At 39.4% G+C, this 18,024-nt stretch overlaps 2 protein-coding genes across 8 annotated transcripts in view; one reads left to right on the top strand and one right to left on the bottom strand.

Annotated features, from left to right (window-relative positions):
• Window positions 1-7,237, bottom strand: part of ZFYVE28 (zinc finger FYVE-type containing 28) — a 147,865-nt gene extending 140,628 nt beyond the window's left edge. For all 4 annotated transcript variants that reach the window (XM_057426831.1, XM_057426830.1, XM_057426829.1 and 1 more), the window contains exon 1: window positions 7,190-7,237. In XM_057426831.1, coding sequence (XP_057282814.1) covers window positions 7,190-7,228 — 39 coding nt within the window. In that variant the 5' untranslated portion in view covers window positions 7,229-7,237. The remainder of the gene's footprint in view (window positions 1-7,189) is intronic.
• A 329-nt stretch (window positions 7,238-7,566) lies between these two features.
• Window positions 7,567-18,024, top strand: part of CFAP99 (cilia and flagella associated protein 99) — a 53,706-nt gene continuing 43,248 nt past the window's right edge. For 2 of the 4 annotated variants that reach the window (XR_008974585.1, XM_057426681.1), the window contains exons 1-2: window positions 7,567-7,707; window positions 10,428-10,555. Coding sequence is in view for 2 of the 4 variants with exons in the window: in XM_057426681.1 (XP_057282664.1) it covers window positions 10,436-10,555 (120 nt within the window). In the remaining 2 variants the exon portion in view is untranslated. Of the gene's footprint in view, window positions 7,708-7,797; window positions 8,481-10,425; window positions 10,556-18,024 lie in introns of those variants that run through there. The other 2 variants (XM_057426682.1, XM_057426685.1) reach the window with 2 other exon arrangements.

Here is an 18,024-nt window from a genome sequence, read left to right on the forward strand (position 1 = left end):
AAGGCAAGCCCTACAGCCTGCAGGGCAGAACAGAAACAGACAGGATGTAGTAAGTGAGCCTGACCCTCATCACCAAATAAGTAAATAAGAGCAAAACCTTTCAGTTATGGCAGCAAGGCATACTGAGACAGAAAGGCTGTACCTTTATGTTGTTTATGTCCCCAAAACTCTTTCCCATATCCTAAACCTAGACTTCTATGAAATGCATTACATCTTATATATCACTCACCTGTTTTCAAATAGCAGGCAGCTGATACTGCGTTAAACCATATCCTATTACACTGAGCTATCCACAGCCCTCGGTTAAGTGCTTCGCTTTAGCTGACTTAGGGATAGCTAAGTTTATAGGAGTCAACAGCTTCAGCTAGCATGGAACACAGCAATTCACTTCCTGAGTGCAAGCAGGGAACATCATGGCCGTTATACCAAGATGACCAGCTTGGAATTTTAGATACAATGAAGAGTTGTGATACTTTGTACTTTCATGATGAAAACAGTCTGAGCTCGAAAAAGGTAAAAGAGATTCCAATTTAGCAGCATCCTCCAGTAAAACAACCAAGCTAGAGAAACTTGCTCTTTCTTCCCGCACTATGAAGGTTGGTCAGTCTTCAAATTTGAGACAAACATACTCAGCCTGCAATTAACTTATTTCTAACATCATTACTTAAAAATAGCTTTACTGAATTCATTTAAATGAATGTTGCTGGCGCAACCACCAGGAAAGCAGATCATGATAACTATTAAAGCAGTTAAATGAAGCACACCAAGATTATTTGCACTGTTTATTTTTCAGTTAGTTCAGTAAGGAAATACCGTCTGTGGTCCAATGCTGAGGGTATTTTTAGTGGGTTTTTTGTTTTGTCACTCTTCTAAAACAACCTAGGAAGAATTAATTGTGATCTTTAAAAGTATCGTTTTCTAAATTCTATTAAGTACCACCACATGGGGAAGAGAAGAACAGAATTTAATGTTCAAATCAAGTTTCCAAGAGAAAGAATGGAAAATAGTCTAGAGGACAAGATGTATTAGGTCACACCAAGGGCTGCTTGAAAAAGTTTATAAAGAAAACACCTCACTAGAATGAGCCTCAGCTTTAAGCACTATGAAGCCATCATTATGGAGACCAGAAGTATAAGTGAATTGAAAACTGATTAGACATTTTGAGAAAGAATGTTCACAAGCTATTGAATTATAAGAGTACAATCTGCAGCTCAGCAAACTCCTATGTTGCAGACTACCGTAAGCTTAAAACAAAGCCCAGGGGAAATATCAGTTTCTATTCATCTCATCATTTTTCCCTAGGCATGCGTTATAGGACACAGAAAAAGCTAACCACCAGACATCACACCAGGCTAGATGGACCTGTGATCTGATATATGATGACTCTGCTCACAGTAATCAACATCAAAAATAAGTTCATAAAGGTGTATGTATTTCTGTCACATCAGAATAATTAAGAACAGCTGAGCAATTCTCTTATAGATAACTGCAATAGTTTCTCACTTTCCTTCCTCAGATACTGGTAAAATCAAGGCCAAGAAACAACATGGCTGCAGGTAATGGTCTTCAGCTAGCTGCAGAGCCAGAATAAAACAGTGAATTATTAGTTTCCACACTTGTGTTCAATCCACTAGATGGTGCTTCTAAAACGAAGCAGTTCAGCGTGCAAAACTCTAACTGAATAATGTATGGACTTAGAATTATAGACTTACAAGTTGTCTTCCTCAGGATTGTTATCAATAATGCTGATTACGGTGTTCAATCACTGCAGCCTCTGACCAGACACCAGCAAAAAGAATTATTAAGCCAATAACTGAGATCAAAGAGCTGATCATAAAAATAGTGAAAATCTCCAAAATCTTCAGTCACTGCTGTTTCCCCAAGTAAGAAAACCCCCTCATTCTTCTGTCTGAAAATCATTAGATATTAATATAAATATTGCATTAAATAACAACTTTTGTTCACAAACTGCTGTGCCCAAAGGCTTTGATCTCTGTACGGCACCAATAAAAAGAAGCTTTATGCTACAAATAGCATTTAACTCTTCTTTCACTCCTTATTCGAATAGTTTTCTCCAAGACATTTTTTCCAACATTGAACTCATCTTCTTTGAAGGAGAAATCCTTCACTTTCAAGATTTGGAGATCATAGCTAAAATAAGATGTCAGCTGCTTTCTACATATCATTGTAAAGTCATCCTTTTTCATTCACTCCCCCAAAACTAGTCTCAATAGTTGCTTGGTTATGTCACTAGCTTTGTCCCTTTTCATTTCTGAACATCTCCATCCATCAATCAAAACACTGCTTAAAATAATTCCCCCTCTTCCTGCATCTCATCCTACTGACCCAACTTTGAAAATGCTCTTTACAGTATGTTAAGCCAATAGTTGACTGTAATCTTTTTACTACCTTCCATTCTTCTAATGTTCAAAATTATACTAATCATTAAAGATCCCTTCCTTTTCTACTTGCAATCAATTTTTCTTACAAATATTCCTGCAGACATGTTTTTTCTCTTCCTTGAAATAAAAAAAAAAAAAATGTACTATTTCCTATAGTATTTCCCATCTTTGAGTCAGCTCTGCCACTAAGCAATGCCAACAATACTGCTGAGAAAGATGATTTTATGTGCAGCTTTTCCCATTCACTCACCTCACCTAGGACTTGGTGTTGTTTTTTTTTAAACACTTCTTGTGCAAAGTAATGCAGAAGCGCCAGGACGTCATTTATTTATTTGTTGCCACTGGCTCTCATTTTCCTACTTTACAGGGTTGCTCTTGATCCCCTAGGAATGCTCCCTCTTACTTGCATGGGATCTTCTTCCAAGATACCCATTTACTGTTTCTTGGTTTAAGCCTCTCTTTAAATTAGCATACTTGTCCCTTTGTTCAAAGGCTACCATTGGTAACAATTATTACCAGCTATGGCTTGTTTTTGTAAAATGCAAGACAACCCTCCAAAAAATTAGAGGAAGGCACTGTGCACAAACACAGTGCCTCTCCAGCATCTGCCACTCCACTTATCCCTAAATGTTATTTCTGATTAGACAGCACCATTGCAGAACCATGTTAACAGACAGCAAGAACCTCTTGGCTTGAGGTATCTCCTAATCCACCTGTAGAAAGTAATGACTGAATTTAAAAAAGAAACCAATGAAAACTACTTCAAAACAAATACCCAGGAAGGTGGCAACTGCAATTCCGAGCATGTCCAAGCACTCCAGGGGGAGAAGACGCATACCTTCTGAAGCACGTGAAAGAGGTCTGCTGAGTACCTACTTCTCATAATCACTCACTCCTAGGCAGTAGTTGGGGCCATTTCCATAACCTGTCTTCACATCTCCATGCAAGTTAGAACAGACACTTAGGGCTCAGCTCCACTTTGGTCAGTCTTGGAGCAGAGGGCTATTAAAGAAAAAACCTACACAAAACCTCCAGGTTTATGCAAGCCTTGCGAGCATCATTTAACTGGGACAAAGCATTCACAAAGCAATAAATTAATTACCAATGACTACGAATTTTGTGTGGATTACAGAACAAATTCTTCAACATTCACTGCAAGAAGTTTGCATTTTTTTTATTATGAAAAAAAAATAGGAGCAAAAGACCAGGTTAGTGAATGCACAACTGAAATAATTACCTAAAAAAATGTTAGGTTCCATGTTAATAAAAAACAACACAAGAAAAGCCAAATCAAAACATATTCCTCAGCTTTTATTCTCCAGGTAAAGATTTATTCAGCTTCACAAATGAAAACACAAAACAAGCAGTGTTTTTAAACCACTAAAAATGTTAAAAATGAACATACACTGAAGAGGTTTCAGTCTGTTCTGCTAAACAGATTGAAAACATCTCAAAGTTGTGGTTAGAGGCCTGTCAAACACTAAACAGTTGTTTCAAACTATCAATAAACTCAAGCTCAATTTGGAAGAGCTGAGCTAGTTATCCAGCTTTTTTCAAGCTGGTCTCTAGATTTAAGCAGCAACATTCACAGGAATTGTTCTGAATACTTGGATATCAAATGTATTTCAAACCTCCACAAAAACAGTCCAGTTCCATATTTTTACTGGATGCTCAGATCTGCCTGCAAGCAGGTCCTGACCTGACACCTGTGGAATGTTCCAGCAGCAGAAGGTACAAGATAAATTCCCTGAAGTGACAGCAGAGATTTCTATTATATCTTTGCAGACAGACAAACATTTTGATTTAGAAGGGATCATCCTTTGTCTCAGCCTCCAGTGTCCTGAGGAGGTCACACAGAGTAACTATTGTTCCAGTATGCTGGAATTCAACAACACTATTGCATCAAGTCACTCCTCTGCATTTTCTTCTGATTCAAAAGCAAACATCAGTCTCCCTCAGAAAACTTAATGAATTGAATCTGCAGTCCCCAAAAGGAAAACACATCTTACAGACAACACTTTCAAAACTAAGTAATAATCTATGCGACACAGGAGGCTGGAAACAATCTTGTCCTTGCTCCATCTCCAATACATCAGTTCAAAGTCTGCCTCCTAGCAGCTACACGGAGCGCATCACTGCTACTCATTTCATCCTCTGGTTACCTCTACCATCAGCACTTGATCCCGTTTATTAAAATCCAGTGCATCAGCATACCTGAAGAATAGGGCTGGACAGGAAGAGCACTGACTGCACAGGGATCTAGGGAAGTCCTGCTGCTCTTGTGACATGCTCACAACATTAGTCAAGACTTCCACTTCCTACGCCCACATTCTCTCTCCCCTCCTTGGTATGTTTAGAGATACAGCAGTTACCAAGTAAATATCTCTGCCTAGATGCAGATGCCTGCATCTTACAGTAACTTTATGATTATTCTGATGGTTCAATTTCATTTCCTCATCTCCCCCATTTACAAAGATTAAGCTGAATTAATTTACATATTTTGGGATTGGGTTTTTTTCTTAGGAGGAATCGTGAAATAGTTCCCCTGGGATTAAGCTAAAACATTACACTGTACTCCGAATTTGCTGCATTCTGATGTCATCCCCCCCCTGCCTTCAGAAGGACCTCTGGCAGTCATAGCCATAGGCCAAATGCCCAGTACCATCAAAATCTGCTGCCATGCAGAAATTCTATTTTATGGCAGTAGGATTTGGAATACTTCAGAAGAAGCCTTCCCCGTTATTGGTAGTAGCAAAATCTGATTGATAAAATGCACCTAGCATCCAGAATACCCAATGGAGGATTATAACAAAGCACCATAAGTCACTAGTTATGTATAGCCCCCACCAGAATAAATACCACAAATATACAGAAAAGTCATCTTCAAAACACATTATATACAAACCCATTTCAAAATAGACTGTGAAACCACTAATCCTACAGATTCCCTGAGACAGGGAAGAAGGTGGTATACAACCAGGAAAGGTACAGTCTCTAAATGTGAGCTCCTCCATCTTACTTTCTTAAGAAAAAGTGCTAGTCAAATTTCTACGTATTTAATCACATTATCCATACCAAACCAATAGGCACGTCAGGAAAAACACTTGTTTCTGAAGGAACATACTCTATTACAATTCACCAGTAGCCCATTCTGAATACAAGCACAAAAATGATATAGTAAGCTACTGAAACTAGCAAAAAAAACTATTTGCAAAGTACAAATATACAATAAGAAGGACACAGTGCTGACTTTAACTGCATTAGATGCTACTGATTTGCGAGGCCCATAGCCATGTGACAGGCTTAGAAAGTTCCTTTATCACAGAAAAGTCCCAGAGAAATAGATGCATGCACTGTTTGATTCAGAGCCTGGATGCTGAACAGGCAGCAGAAAAAAGGAACAGTATATCAATAACTGAATTCTACCATGAAAAGATGAATTTTCCATTTGAAAGTACATTAAAATGAAATCTATTCAATTTTGATAAAAACAGTGACAAAGCTGTATTGGCAATGATTTCTTCTGTGTTTAAGATTACCAGTATTTCTTTTTGTTTATTAACAGTTTATTAGTTGTTCCTCGGCATAGAACACAAACAAGTAACAAAGTTCACTGAAAACTACTGTAATTTGTTACTGTATTTTCAGTTTCTTAGTATCTACATTATTTTCCTATCGGTTAACTAGCAACAGTATCAGACAAGTGTGCTTTCTTCAACAGCACTCACCAGGGTTACGGCTACAGGCAAAACCCATAAAGCCGGCATAATCTGAACTTTTATTTTGCAGTATCACTGCACCTCTTCAGAGAAAACACACCAAAAAACACCAGCAATACTGGCTGTGATGCAGGAGAATGCACTGTGTGCAGTAGAGGCTTACAAAAGTAAGACTTAACGCTATTACTTAAAAAACAAGGTGTAATACGTATTAGTAACAGACAGGGACAAAATTGAAATCAAATACTTCATAAAGTGAATAACTGGCTGCTGTAATGCCTGGGCAAAAAAAAAGGGATGCTGTAGATGTTCAAAACGAGCGATGCCCTTGATATACGAGCCGAACGTCACATGTGAGACAAAATCACTCTCCAGACAGTTGTTATTTAACTCGTGCCACAGAATGATAATTTCATTACAAAGCAAGCTATGACTCCTGGGCTCCTTCCAAGAAATTTCAAAGCGAGAAGAAAAGGGCGGAAAACACGCACCCACCGAGCACCATTCAACTACGTATTTAAGTTACGAAGTTCTCAGGTGCAGGCGGGCAGCATTAACAGCAGACCGGGGACACCCGAACCGCCTGTCTCCGGATGCAGACCGCCGGGACAGCCGCCCGCAGTACGGCTGCCGAGACTCGGCCGAGGGAGAAGCTGCCCCGGTGCCCGCCGGCAGCTCCACAGCCGCTCCGGAGGCTCCCGGGTGCCGCCGTGCCCCCCGGGCCGTGCTCTCGCCAGGTCCAGCCCGCACCACGGCAACACGCTCTGCTTTGTCATCTCTCCCGCCGCAGCGGGCGAGCGCTCCGCGCACACCGGTACGAGATGCGCTCCCGCCCCGCTGCCTCGCACACCCCCGCGGAGCCGCCACCGGCCGCGGTCAGCACGACCCTGCCAAAGGGAACCGCACCGAGCCCCGCTCCGCGGCTCCCGGCTAAGTGAAGCACCGGCGCCAAACGACCCGCGGCTGCGCGCCGGGTCCGCGCTTCGGCATCCCGACCAAACGGGGCGAGGGTGATCCCGGCTGAGGCAGCGCCGGGCAGCGATCGCCCGGCGACTCCTCACAACTTACCTTGGGTTTGTAGAGCCACTTTCGGAACCTGTTCATCATCCCCGCCGCCGCTGCGCAGCTGGAGGCGTCGCGCAGCGCGTCTTGCCGTGGGGCATGCCGGGATTCGTAGTCTTCTCCCCCAGCTGCTCTGAGCGAGGTCGCTTCGGGACAGGAAGCCTCTGCTGCTGACAGCCGGCCCAGCCGAGCTCCTAACCACGGGCTGAGCGCTCCACAGCTGCTCCTGAGCGCAAAACGCGAGGAGGCGCGTAACGAATTGCCTGGCAACGGCGGCAAACAACCGCAGCCATCTTTCTTCCCGGCCGCGTAGTTCTTTGGCCCCGGTCGTGCCGTCCTGCGATACTGAAGTGGGCGCGCGGGAAAACTACAGCTCCCAGAAGCCCTGGTGTTCCTTCGCAACAGCGCCGGGCCGGTCCGCGCCGCGCCGCCCGCCGCCGCAGCGGGGTCTCTGCGGCTGGACGGTCCGCGCCGCCGCTGAGAGAGGGGCGACGGGGCCCGGTGGGGCTGGCGGGGGCAGCCAGGTACGGGGTCGCGAAGCGCCGGGCTGAAGGGCAGCGGCTCGCTCGAGGGTTACCTCAGGCGGCTGTAGCAGGCTGTGGGACCTCGAAACAAGGATGGGTGAAACGGGTGATGTGTGAAAGTGTCAGAAGCCCCGGGCAGGCTTTTCACTCGTTTATTGTGTGTTTATAAATACAACAGAAAAGGTCAACCGGGCCTGTGTCGGTCTTTGCTCCCAGAGCTCTCATTAACTGCTGTGATTTCGGGCAGGCAGCCAGCCTTGGTGTCCTTTGGCTTACCGATCTCATAAATATAATACACTATTTGCAGAGCGTTTTGCACAATTAATATTTAATTGTAAAGTTCCACGAGATACCAGCTAAATACTGTGTCGAGTAAAATATTTGCAGTAGGTATGCAAAACCTACTTTGACATGCATGCAAATTAAAAATAAACTTAAGATCCAGGCTGTAGCTCCTCAGGGTGAATGTTTTCCATCTGATGCTTTACTGCCCTACGGGAGGAATCTGCTGAAAAGAGGACCTGTGCCCGGAACTGCTCCTTGCTACGCTCAGGTGACAGTCAGCGATGCAGCAGAGTAGACCAGAATGACAGGAGGCAGCCACTGGGACAGTTGTACCTGTGCTCAGTGGCTCTTTTTCTGGCACATAGCTGGGTGAAATCCCCGTTCCATTTTGAGCAGTAGCGTCTTGATCTGACTGAATTTTGCAGGGAGGCTTAGTTCTTTTTAAGCACAGCTTTCATGAGAGGAAAGGCAATCACAGTGTTTGTAGGGTAGGAGCACAGGAGCCAGTGTAAAATCTGAAAGCATCAGGTCATTGAAACCAATCCCTGCAATTATGGGCAAGCTCATCCTACGCAATTGCTTGCAAAATATCTCCAAGCTCCATTGTAAGATAAGCCTAAGTTGAGGTCTTACCTCCTGTCAGTGAAATCCTACATCTGATAATAGAAGAAAGTTTCTACCTTTTTGGATAGTATAAATGATAATGTATAGTATAAATATCATTTTTATACATAGAAATTAGAATATTCCTCTAAATGTCTGTGTGGAAATAAGGGTGCATGTCATAACACACAGCATTTTATTCCCAATATGTATGTTTTAAAACACTGATTATAATAATAGCAGTTTGTTTAAATACAATCACAAGTGAGGTTCTTTTTATTGAGAACCCCATATGTTCTCAGAGTTCTCAAGGTATTACCATATGACTTAGTTTTCATATTGCAGTTTTATGGATGGGTTTAATGATTAATGAGGGGAGGGGTGAATATCAGCATTTACAGAGCATGAGAGCTCAAACTTATTTCTACTATGCCTTAAGAAGAAATGTTTGTCAGTGGCAGAGCTGCTGGAGCTTGAATTATGATTCAGCCTGAATGAGTACAGAGGTATATCTCTCTCCCTTACCCAAAATCCCTAGTGCATGTAAGAATTTTGACAGGTACAGAGAAACAGATCATGATTCTCAGAGGAGTGGAAGGATGGTGATTCCCCCTGTGACAGAGATGTGGTAGCACTTCTGTTTTTTATTTCCATCCCTTGGCATGATCCAGCCCTGTTTTGCTGGACTTTTTATTTTAATTAGACATTTTGTCTTGATCATACCGGGTAACTAAATGTCTGTATCAAACATAATCAGACAAACTTTTTTTTCAGCACATTGAGGTTAATAACTAAAACTGCTATTAAGACAGTTGTTATTGAGTATGATAGTGCTGGAAGGCAGAGTACAAAAACACTGTATCTGGAAATGTTATATCCTTTTAAAACAAGAAATGGATTCTCTTTACCACAGTGGGAATGAATCATCTTGATCAAGCATTCTTTTCTAACATCAAAATATGATGATATATAAAATGGGAGAACGATTTTCAAAAATATATTTTTATTTTCATCATGGAAAACTACTTCTGTGCTCATTTTTTCCCATTGCTAAACCAGTTTAATGAGTTTCAGCCCTGGTTGTTATTGTCATTGGTCTTTCATACACATGTGCATGTATATGAACAAATGCATTGTAGTTCTTGTCATAGGAACATTAAAATCAAGGTAGCCAGTTCTGCAAACTCTCATGCATACAAGTAAGACATCATTTGATATAGATGTAATCCAGTCATTTCACAAACAAAGCACCAAGCAGGAAAGGTACCCAACTGCTGGGCCTTCAACAACCTTGACAGTGGCCTAGACTACTGATGTGTTGTGATTGCTGCCCAGCTGGCTGACCAACACTGTTTGCTTCTTTATAATCCCTCTTATTCCTATTCCTTTGCTGTTCTGGAAAATCAGGCTGCTAATAACAACATGTGATAAGATTTAAGACTAAACTTTTGCTTTCAGTTGCATCTCATTTGGAAGAGTAAGGTATTGAGTAAGACCTTTATAGCACACATGAGAAAAATCATGCTTTTCTTATTAACTTTAATTATATTTCATCAATAACCTGATTCAGAAACCATTTTTGGTACCCTCCTAAAGATCATTTCGAGACACTTGCAGAATAAGAAACACGTAATTATGTCTACTATTTTATTGATGTTTGCACTGTATTCTCATTTCTCCAGTTAGCTGCTCCACATAACCGTGATTTTGAAAGCTTGACCTAAATGTTCTCTTCTACATTACTGCAGTATATCTTCTCTATGAGCCTATCAACATACATTATGCTACAACTGAAGGAAGCATGAAAAATTAATGATTTGCTATATTTATAGGATTCTCCATGGTGAAGATGGTCAGCCATGGAAAACATATTGCAATAATAATCCAACAGCTTGACAAATTTAACCCTGAAATTCAGAGCATGGAGGATTTCTTGAATGAATCAGCTAAACTGTTGAAGGTATATTAAGTTTCACTTCATCTTACATAACATACTTTAGTTTACTATGTGATTTTAAATATAAAGGTATCTGTTTCCTAACATGTTGTGGTAACTTCCATTGATTTCTCTTACAAATCTCTTATGGTTATCACCAGAAAACAAGGAAGTAAAGATCAAAGGGGTCGAAAAACTGCTTGGGTAGCAATAAAAAGAAGGGAAAGCAACAGCAGTCTCAAATGGATCTGACAGTGATTGGTACAGAAAGTTTCTCATCCACTTTGGACTAAGGACTAAGCTGTTTTATAGTTTCTTATCTCAGGTTTCTATCAGCACTACCCATTTTTATGTATGAATGCAGTTCAGAAGCTGTCTCAACAGATCAGGTATTCTTGCTTTGAGGACATGAGTGACCATCAGAAGAGTGGATAGAACACAAGTGACAGTAAATCAACCAGCTGATTTTAATCTAATACTGCATGTAACCAAACCAAGATTTGCCAATATGCAGCTATACTGGCTGAAGCAGTTCCCGTCTTTACCTAACTGTAGCCTCTTCCTGTCTCTGTGTCCTCAGTGCCGCCCTGACTTGGGCTGGTACTGCTACTGCATTGAATTTGCTTTAGAAAATCATTAAGGGAAGACAGTAATATTACTTAGATTGCTATTGCCTGTGCATGCCATGTATTATCAAACTACATTGGTGGAACTCTGATTCTACTCTGCCACGTAGCTCCAGTGCTCACTTCCACTTCTGGCAATAAGGTCTAAAATTCTGCTGTTCCAGTTAGATAGTCTTTTACATTTATTTTGCATATATATAAATGACTACAAGAATACAAAAGTATGGAGGTGTGATGTGAAAATCAGAGGCTGAGCCACATTTCTTGGGTCCTTACTTTCTTAAACAGTTTCCACTCAGGCCTCTAGTGGCAGCTGCCCTCTTGTCTTGTAGTACTGCATAACTGTGCATTCATAAGCCGAATTACATCAAGAAACTGACCCAGGTTCAAAGTAATATTTTTTCACTAGGCAGAGAGCAAGTAAATTCATCTACCTCTGCTGCCAAAATAAATATTTATAAAAAATTAGTATTCATAACATTGTTCTTCTCAGCCCAGGAAAGGTGATACAAAGACAAAAGAAGCAGTAACTCTATTAGAGAAACATGAATGATAAGTTTCATAATAAACCCTTCCAAAAGGGGGAGGGCAGGAAAGATAGCTGATAACCAAAGGTAATGCAGAAATCTTTCTCTGGGATATCTTCGGCTCATTTAGTACGTAATATTTTTGCTGTGAATTTATCCAAGAATGTAAAAAATAAGTTCTATGTTTATCTAAAATTCAGCTTTGTTTCAGTACCAAATGGGTGATTATAATTCATCATGGAAAATTCACTTAATTTCTTTCTTTTCTGTTTCATAATAGGCATATGATCCTAGAAATATTGTAGCACAATTTCCAGGCTTGGCCACTGAACAACGTGCCATTATTAACAGACCCATGAAAAAGCTTCCTCCAGTTTGCATCCTGATTAATGCTATCATTTTAAATCACAGACAAGATTCAAGCCTGTGTGTCTCGTGCTAGCAGCATGACGAATATCAAACCTGGTGTTGTGTGCTACTGACCAGACAAAAATCAGGAGGGTGAGATTCCATGAGCATAAATCTAAATAACTGCAAGACACATCTCTCTTAATATTTATTTACCTACTCAGGTATTCAGTATATCGGACTTGTCTTTTCTACAAGTTACCATCCTGTCTTCTACCAGACTTTTCTAATTAATTACTTAATTAGTTTTACATCTCCCAAAAGTATAATCAGATCCCAGTCGTTATCAACACTGTACGTTTCATTCATATTATATATCTTCATTTTATTTGGATGTTTTAAAGTCTTTATAACCTTCTAATACGATATTTTACATCATGAAAAGAATTTCTATTGGTTGTTCTCAGTGAACAATCAGACTTGTTCTTCTTCCAGAAAGAAAATACACTTTGACTTGTAATTCAGTTATTTACAATCTTCATGTTTATTGTATTGTAAATTATTATGTTTCCAACATAATATTGGACTTGGTTTCAGTGCAAATATTTTCAATAAGAACATAGGTTCGTTAGTAATATGATACATTACTCCCACTTGCAACAAACCTTCACCTTAAATCATGAAGAATCATCTTATGTTCTTGAAGCCTCCTAAAAACAAACAATAAGTGCAAATAAATGCTTTTGCTTCTGTGTTGTGGCCTTATTGCTATTAAAACAGAATTCAGTGTGAATTATCCTGAACAACACATTAACTTAAAATAATTATTTTAGTCTCTCAGTTCTTTAAATTATTAGTATTCCCATTCAAATTCACATCTCTATTTCTGTTCTTCATTTAAATATCCAGACAGCTTCTCCTTGTTTATCTTCCTAAATGTATTTTCCGACTCCTTTCATCAGACTAATGCCCTACAGATAATATCCTCATTCTTGTGCACTAAATGTCATTCTTTCTATTAAATATTCTTCAATTAAATGAATCAAAAATTATTCATATCCAGAGTGATCCTCCATCCAGCATATACTGTACATCAGGATATGTTTCATCTGACCATTTATAGAAATGGACTGCATCCATTGTACCTAACTGAGGCATCCCAGGCATTTTTTCTTCCTTGTGACTGTTAGAACCAAGCTTTTGCTATGATGAGGCAGACTTTAACACTGAATTTACCAAGCAATGTTTGTGCCTTTCTCTATGCAAATAACTCACTTTATTTTCAGTGGAATCATTTGTTTCAATTAGAGTTGCAGGATCAGACCCATCACATTGACCTTTATATATCCCATCTACTGAAAAGCTTCCTTCTGTAAAATCAGAACTGCCACCCCAAATTCACTGCTTTCCTCCTTTATCCTTCTCATGTTGATAGCAAGATGGACCTATTTATGAGTTTTCCATTTTGCAAGAACATGGTGTAATTTGGCATAGTTCTCTCTAGCTTTCATTTGTGTTGGTTCAGCTGTGTGCCTCACACATGCCCACTCAACTGTGAATAAAATCCCCAAATGTCGAAAGTCAGAGATTTAGTTTTAAATCTGAAAATACTCCAATGCAAGATTATTTTGATACATGTGTTGAAAAAATCCTATGAAATTATACAAGTCTAATTTGTATTATTAGTTACTGACATAAATGCAGATCAGAATCTTTCTAAGGAAAAGATGGAGTCTGATTTTTCTGCAGTGTCCCACTCATGATTTCATATTAAGTACAAGGGAAAATAACATTAACTGCACCTCTTCAAGATGGTCCACATTATCACATGAAGATGAAAATACTAGTTTGTGACTACAACATGGACCATGAATAGCAGAAGCAGGACATTTTCCTACACATACCCTAAGATCCCAGGCTTTTTTCCTCTATGGAAATTACTGGAAACATTTTCACTGACTTCAGAGGGAAGGAGGACATGGTTCTGGCAACTGATTCAAAAGTCAGTGAAGTCAATAGCAGTATTTTCTTTCATTTCCACAGCATTTTGATTAGGCCCTTGGAGAGGACTAACACTGATATCTAAATTACTATAAATTAATCAGACTGTATCTGCAAATGTACATATTCTGCCCAGCAGTAGACAAGCTAAGTACATACTATTACTCAGTTCTCTTGGGAAGTGGAAGCTATTTTATCTTTTCATTAATATTATCTTCTTTCTAAAATGTTTGTTTCACTTAAAACTACATCCTTATCCTGAGAAGTCTCAAAGAAGGCATGGCTGATGTTCCTTTCCTTCTCTCCAGACACAAGAGCTTTTCCTTCTCTGCTTACCCATCCTTTTCTGATCTCTGACCCTTAAATAGGTCCTGTTGTAACCATTCTTATTACCACACACCCATGATGGCAAAGTCTGCTTTTTGCAGATACTTCCCCGTTTAATTCATGCTACACACTGAAAATTGTTTGTGTACAATGTCCTATGCTTAAGCTTTCTTACACAGTCTTTTCTCTCCTTGAAGAAACCTGACTGGTTCCCAGTTACAGCTGTGTTGGGGAGCAAGGAAAATATGTCCATGGAAGTGGGCTAAGGGCATTAGGGATTTCAAAAAAGGCGAGATAATGCCAATCAGCACATATTCAGGCAAGAGTCACTTTTTTTTTTTACAGGATCATTAAGGATAATTTCAGGCAAGATCATTTTTTTACACCTTGGAAATCGAAAAAAAAAGCTGAAATTTAATGCTATTGAGAGAACACTGTCAGATATTTGTATGGGAATAACATTGTGATTGCATATAACTAATTATATCCAATGCAGTCATTGGTCAACAGAATAATATATAGGCTTCTAAGCACTAAAAATATAGAACCATCCAGTATTCATGCACAATAAACTTACAATGCTTTATGCTTACTATGCTTTAAACAACAAAACAATAAGCTGTAGTATTAGAGATAAAAAAAGTTGTTTCCTGAGCACAGCATAGGCATATTTTTCAAGATCTATTTTGCCTTCTGATAAATTTCAGTATTTGATGCAACAGGAGGTGATGTTTGCTGCACGCATTACTTTCACCTCCGAATTGTCTGGTCTTCCCCATGCCGAAGGACTCACACAACATACTTATAAACATAACTAACTGCTAGTTGTTTCAGAGAAATACATGAGGTAAAGTATACTTTAAAAGGGAAGAAGATGGTCTGATGGGCAGAACAAAGGCTCACAAATTAGCATTTATTAATTGTTGTTGACACTATTGACTTTGTGTGTCACCTGGGGCAAATCTCTTATCTGCCCACATTCAATGTTCCTGCATTTACAAAATAATATTAGCCAAGGGGAATCTCATTAAACACAATTAATGCTAGTTTTGACAGCCTCATACAAAAGGTGCTATAAATCTGTCATAATACTGTCCTGTTTCAGGATCATTTGACCCACTGACATAAAATGCAACATAAGGCCACACAGAAAGAATGCACTTAGGAACTGGTGCTAGAAATTATACCTACTCAGTGTATTACTTTCCCAAAGCAATATGATTTCAGATGATACACAGATAAATTGTAAATATCTTTGAGGAAATTTGTTCAGGACATATGCACTTCCCATGCAGAGAGTATCCTAAATGTTTTAAAGCACTGTTTATTGAGCCACTAGATTATAAAAAGGTCTTAACCAACAACTGGTTCACCTTTGAGATTTCTTATCCAAGTTTCACCGTGCCCAGTCTTGTTTAGTTTATGATGAGTTCTGATGAGATCACTTCTTTAGATGACACAGCAGCAGGCTGCTTAACTATTCTCAATTTATATATAGAGAGCAACTTAACGCTTAGTACCATTTGTAGTTGAAAGCAGACCTAATTGGTAATATTTAGTGACTAGACTTTTTGGCTTGAGGTCCACAAAATTATCAATCAGTACTGATGCTGGGGGCACAGTTGTGCCCAGGCTGCACCTTCTGTCACCTTGTTGCTTAGCTCAAGCCCATGTAGTGGATGGATATGTACTTTCTTACTTGAGGAGTAGGCAAGAGTAAGCACTTATTTCTGCGTTTGTCCTAACAACTAACTTCTGACTTGTTAACTCAGAATGCTAAAAGTACTCTACTAGTGTAGAGTAAATGAAAATATGCAATTGAATTTTTATAACATAGTCTCTACTGTGTAGGAGATATGATTTGGGCACTGTTGTCATCTTGTTACCTGTTCGTCTACTTCCTATTATCTCTCAAAAGTACATTTGAAAAGCACTCATTTGTTGTCACACTTTCCACATGTACAATATATCAAAGTAATCAGAAGGTGAATTCAAAGATTATAGTCAAATAAAGAAAAAAATTTATATTCTAGCTTTCTAGTGGAGGTAGTTGTGAGAGTTGTTCTGCTTGTTTCCAGCTGTCTTGTCCAGTTTTACTATGGGCTTTCTGTTTATTATCAGAGCTACTGTTGTCTGCAGATGGATCTATTAATGAACAATGGCATTTGTTCAAGGGGACCCATCATTTTAGACTCAAAATGTCACAATCCTACTTCTACTGGAACTACTTCATCCTCTCTCACTTTGCTGTTCAGGTATTTAGGTTTTCTTTTGCCTTTTGTGGTGAATTTTCAGATATCTCAGATATCAAATTCAGGATATATATTTGAACATTTAGTGGGGGGGTAGATTTCTGGATTTTCTCTGCCAGTTTTATGGAAGAACTTTCATGAATCTTCATCCAGAAGAGATATATTTGGGATGGACTGTGTGCCTCACAAGAATCCTCAGTGCTTAGCAAGATGGACGCCATGCTTCCCATCAAATTCATTTTCTTGTGTATTTTCAGATACATTCAGTCTCTTTCCTCTCCCCTTCCATTTGTGTCCATCCTACATCTAAGTCCTTCTGTATCTCCTCTTTTCCCCTGCTTTCCTTTTTCTCTGTGCTCCTTCTTTGCCACCTCACTAAAGTTGGCTATATTTCCCAAATGCATTACCGTTTATCATGTCAGCCACAACCTGTTGGTTCTTCTCTCTCAAGTCCTGATTAAGAATGTAGGTGATTCTCAGCATAAGAGACTGAGTGCTTATTCACACTCAGTCTTTAATGCTGCTCAGCAGACTTTGTGATGCTTCCGTGTCTCCATGTAATGATTAGTTTGGTTACACGCTTGTTTCTTCTTACCCAACATAGCTGGGCTACAGAATATATTGAAAGTCATATCTGATTGCTTCAGTTACAGAAATAGAACTTTTCTGTCATTTTAACTATCATGAGCCACAAACTGAGCTTGATTCTGTATATGTGTCATTAGTAATATTGTCTATTACTGTTCTGCTCTAGAGAAAGTCAGATGTATTAGTGTAACCCCAATGGCAACAAAGGAATTATAAGGATATATGTAGGTCTAATTTTACCTGCCTACATGTGTGTGCATATATAAATATTTTTGGATATGGTGACAATTATATGAAGGCACTATTTTTTTTCCTAGTGATGATGTACAAATTGGACGGAATGAAGCCTGGCTTTTGAGCAGGAGTAGTGAAAAAGAATTATGCTTGCTCTGAATGACAACCCACAAAAATGCACTTGGAATGCTTCTGCATCATTTTTTTCATTTGAAAATTACAACTGTCATTTTAAAGTATTGCCTTGTTTTGTCTGAGTCTCAAAGCCCTTTGTAGTGTCACATACCAGAAAGCTCATATAGTTCCTTCCAGCAGCCTCTAATACTACCTTTAAACTAGAAATGAATCACATTAGCAAAATAAAGCAATCAGGATGCTAGCAGATAGCCCACTAGGCAAGGAGAACCTCTCGTCTGGTATATTATGGCAGTTCGGTTGTTCCCACATCTAAGAGCTGTGGGAGAGATCATGCATCAAATGTGCACTACGTGTTTTTCTTGTTGGCTTCTTGACTAATGTTCTTATGTCAAAGATTCATTATTGTTTGTCATTTTGTCCTAGTGTGGCTGCCCTTTTCAATTCATGTAATA

This window comes from Pezoporus wallicus, unplaced genomic scaffold (assembly GCF_028554395.1).
Source record: "Pezoporus wallicus isolate ANWC-B61680 ecotype Strahan unplaced genomic scaffold, APGP_CSIRO_Pwel_v1 scaffold_13239, whole genome shotgun sequence".
In the NCBI taxonomy this organism is placed as follows: domain Eukaryota; kingdom Metazoa; phylum Chordata; class Aves; order Psittaciformes; family Psittacidae; genus Pezoporus; species Pezoporus wallicus.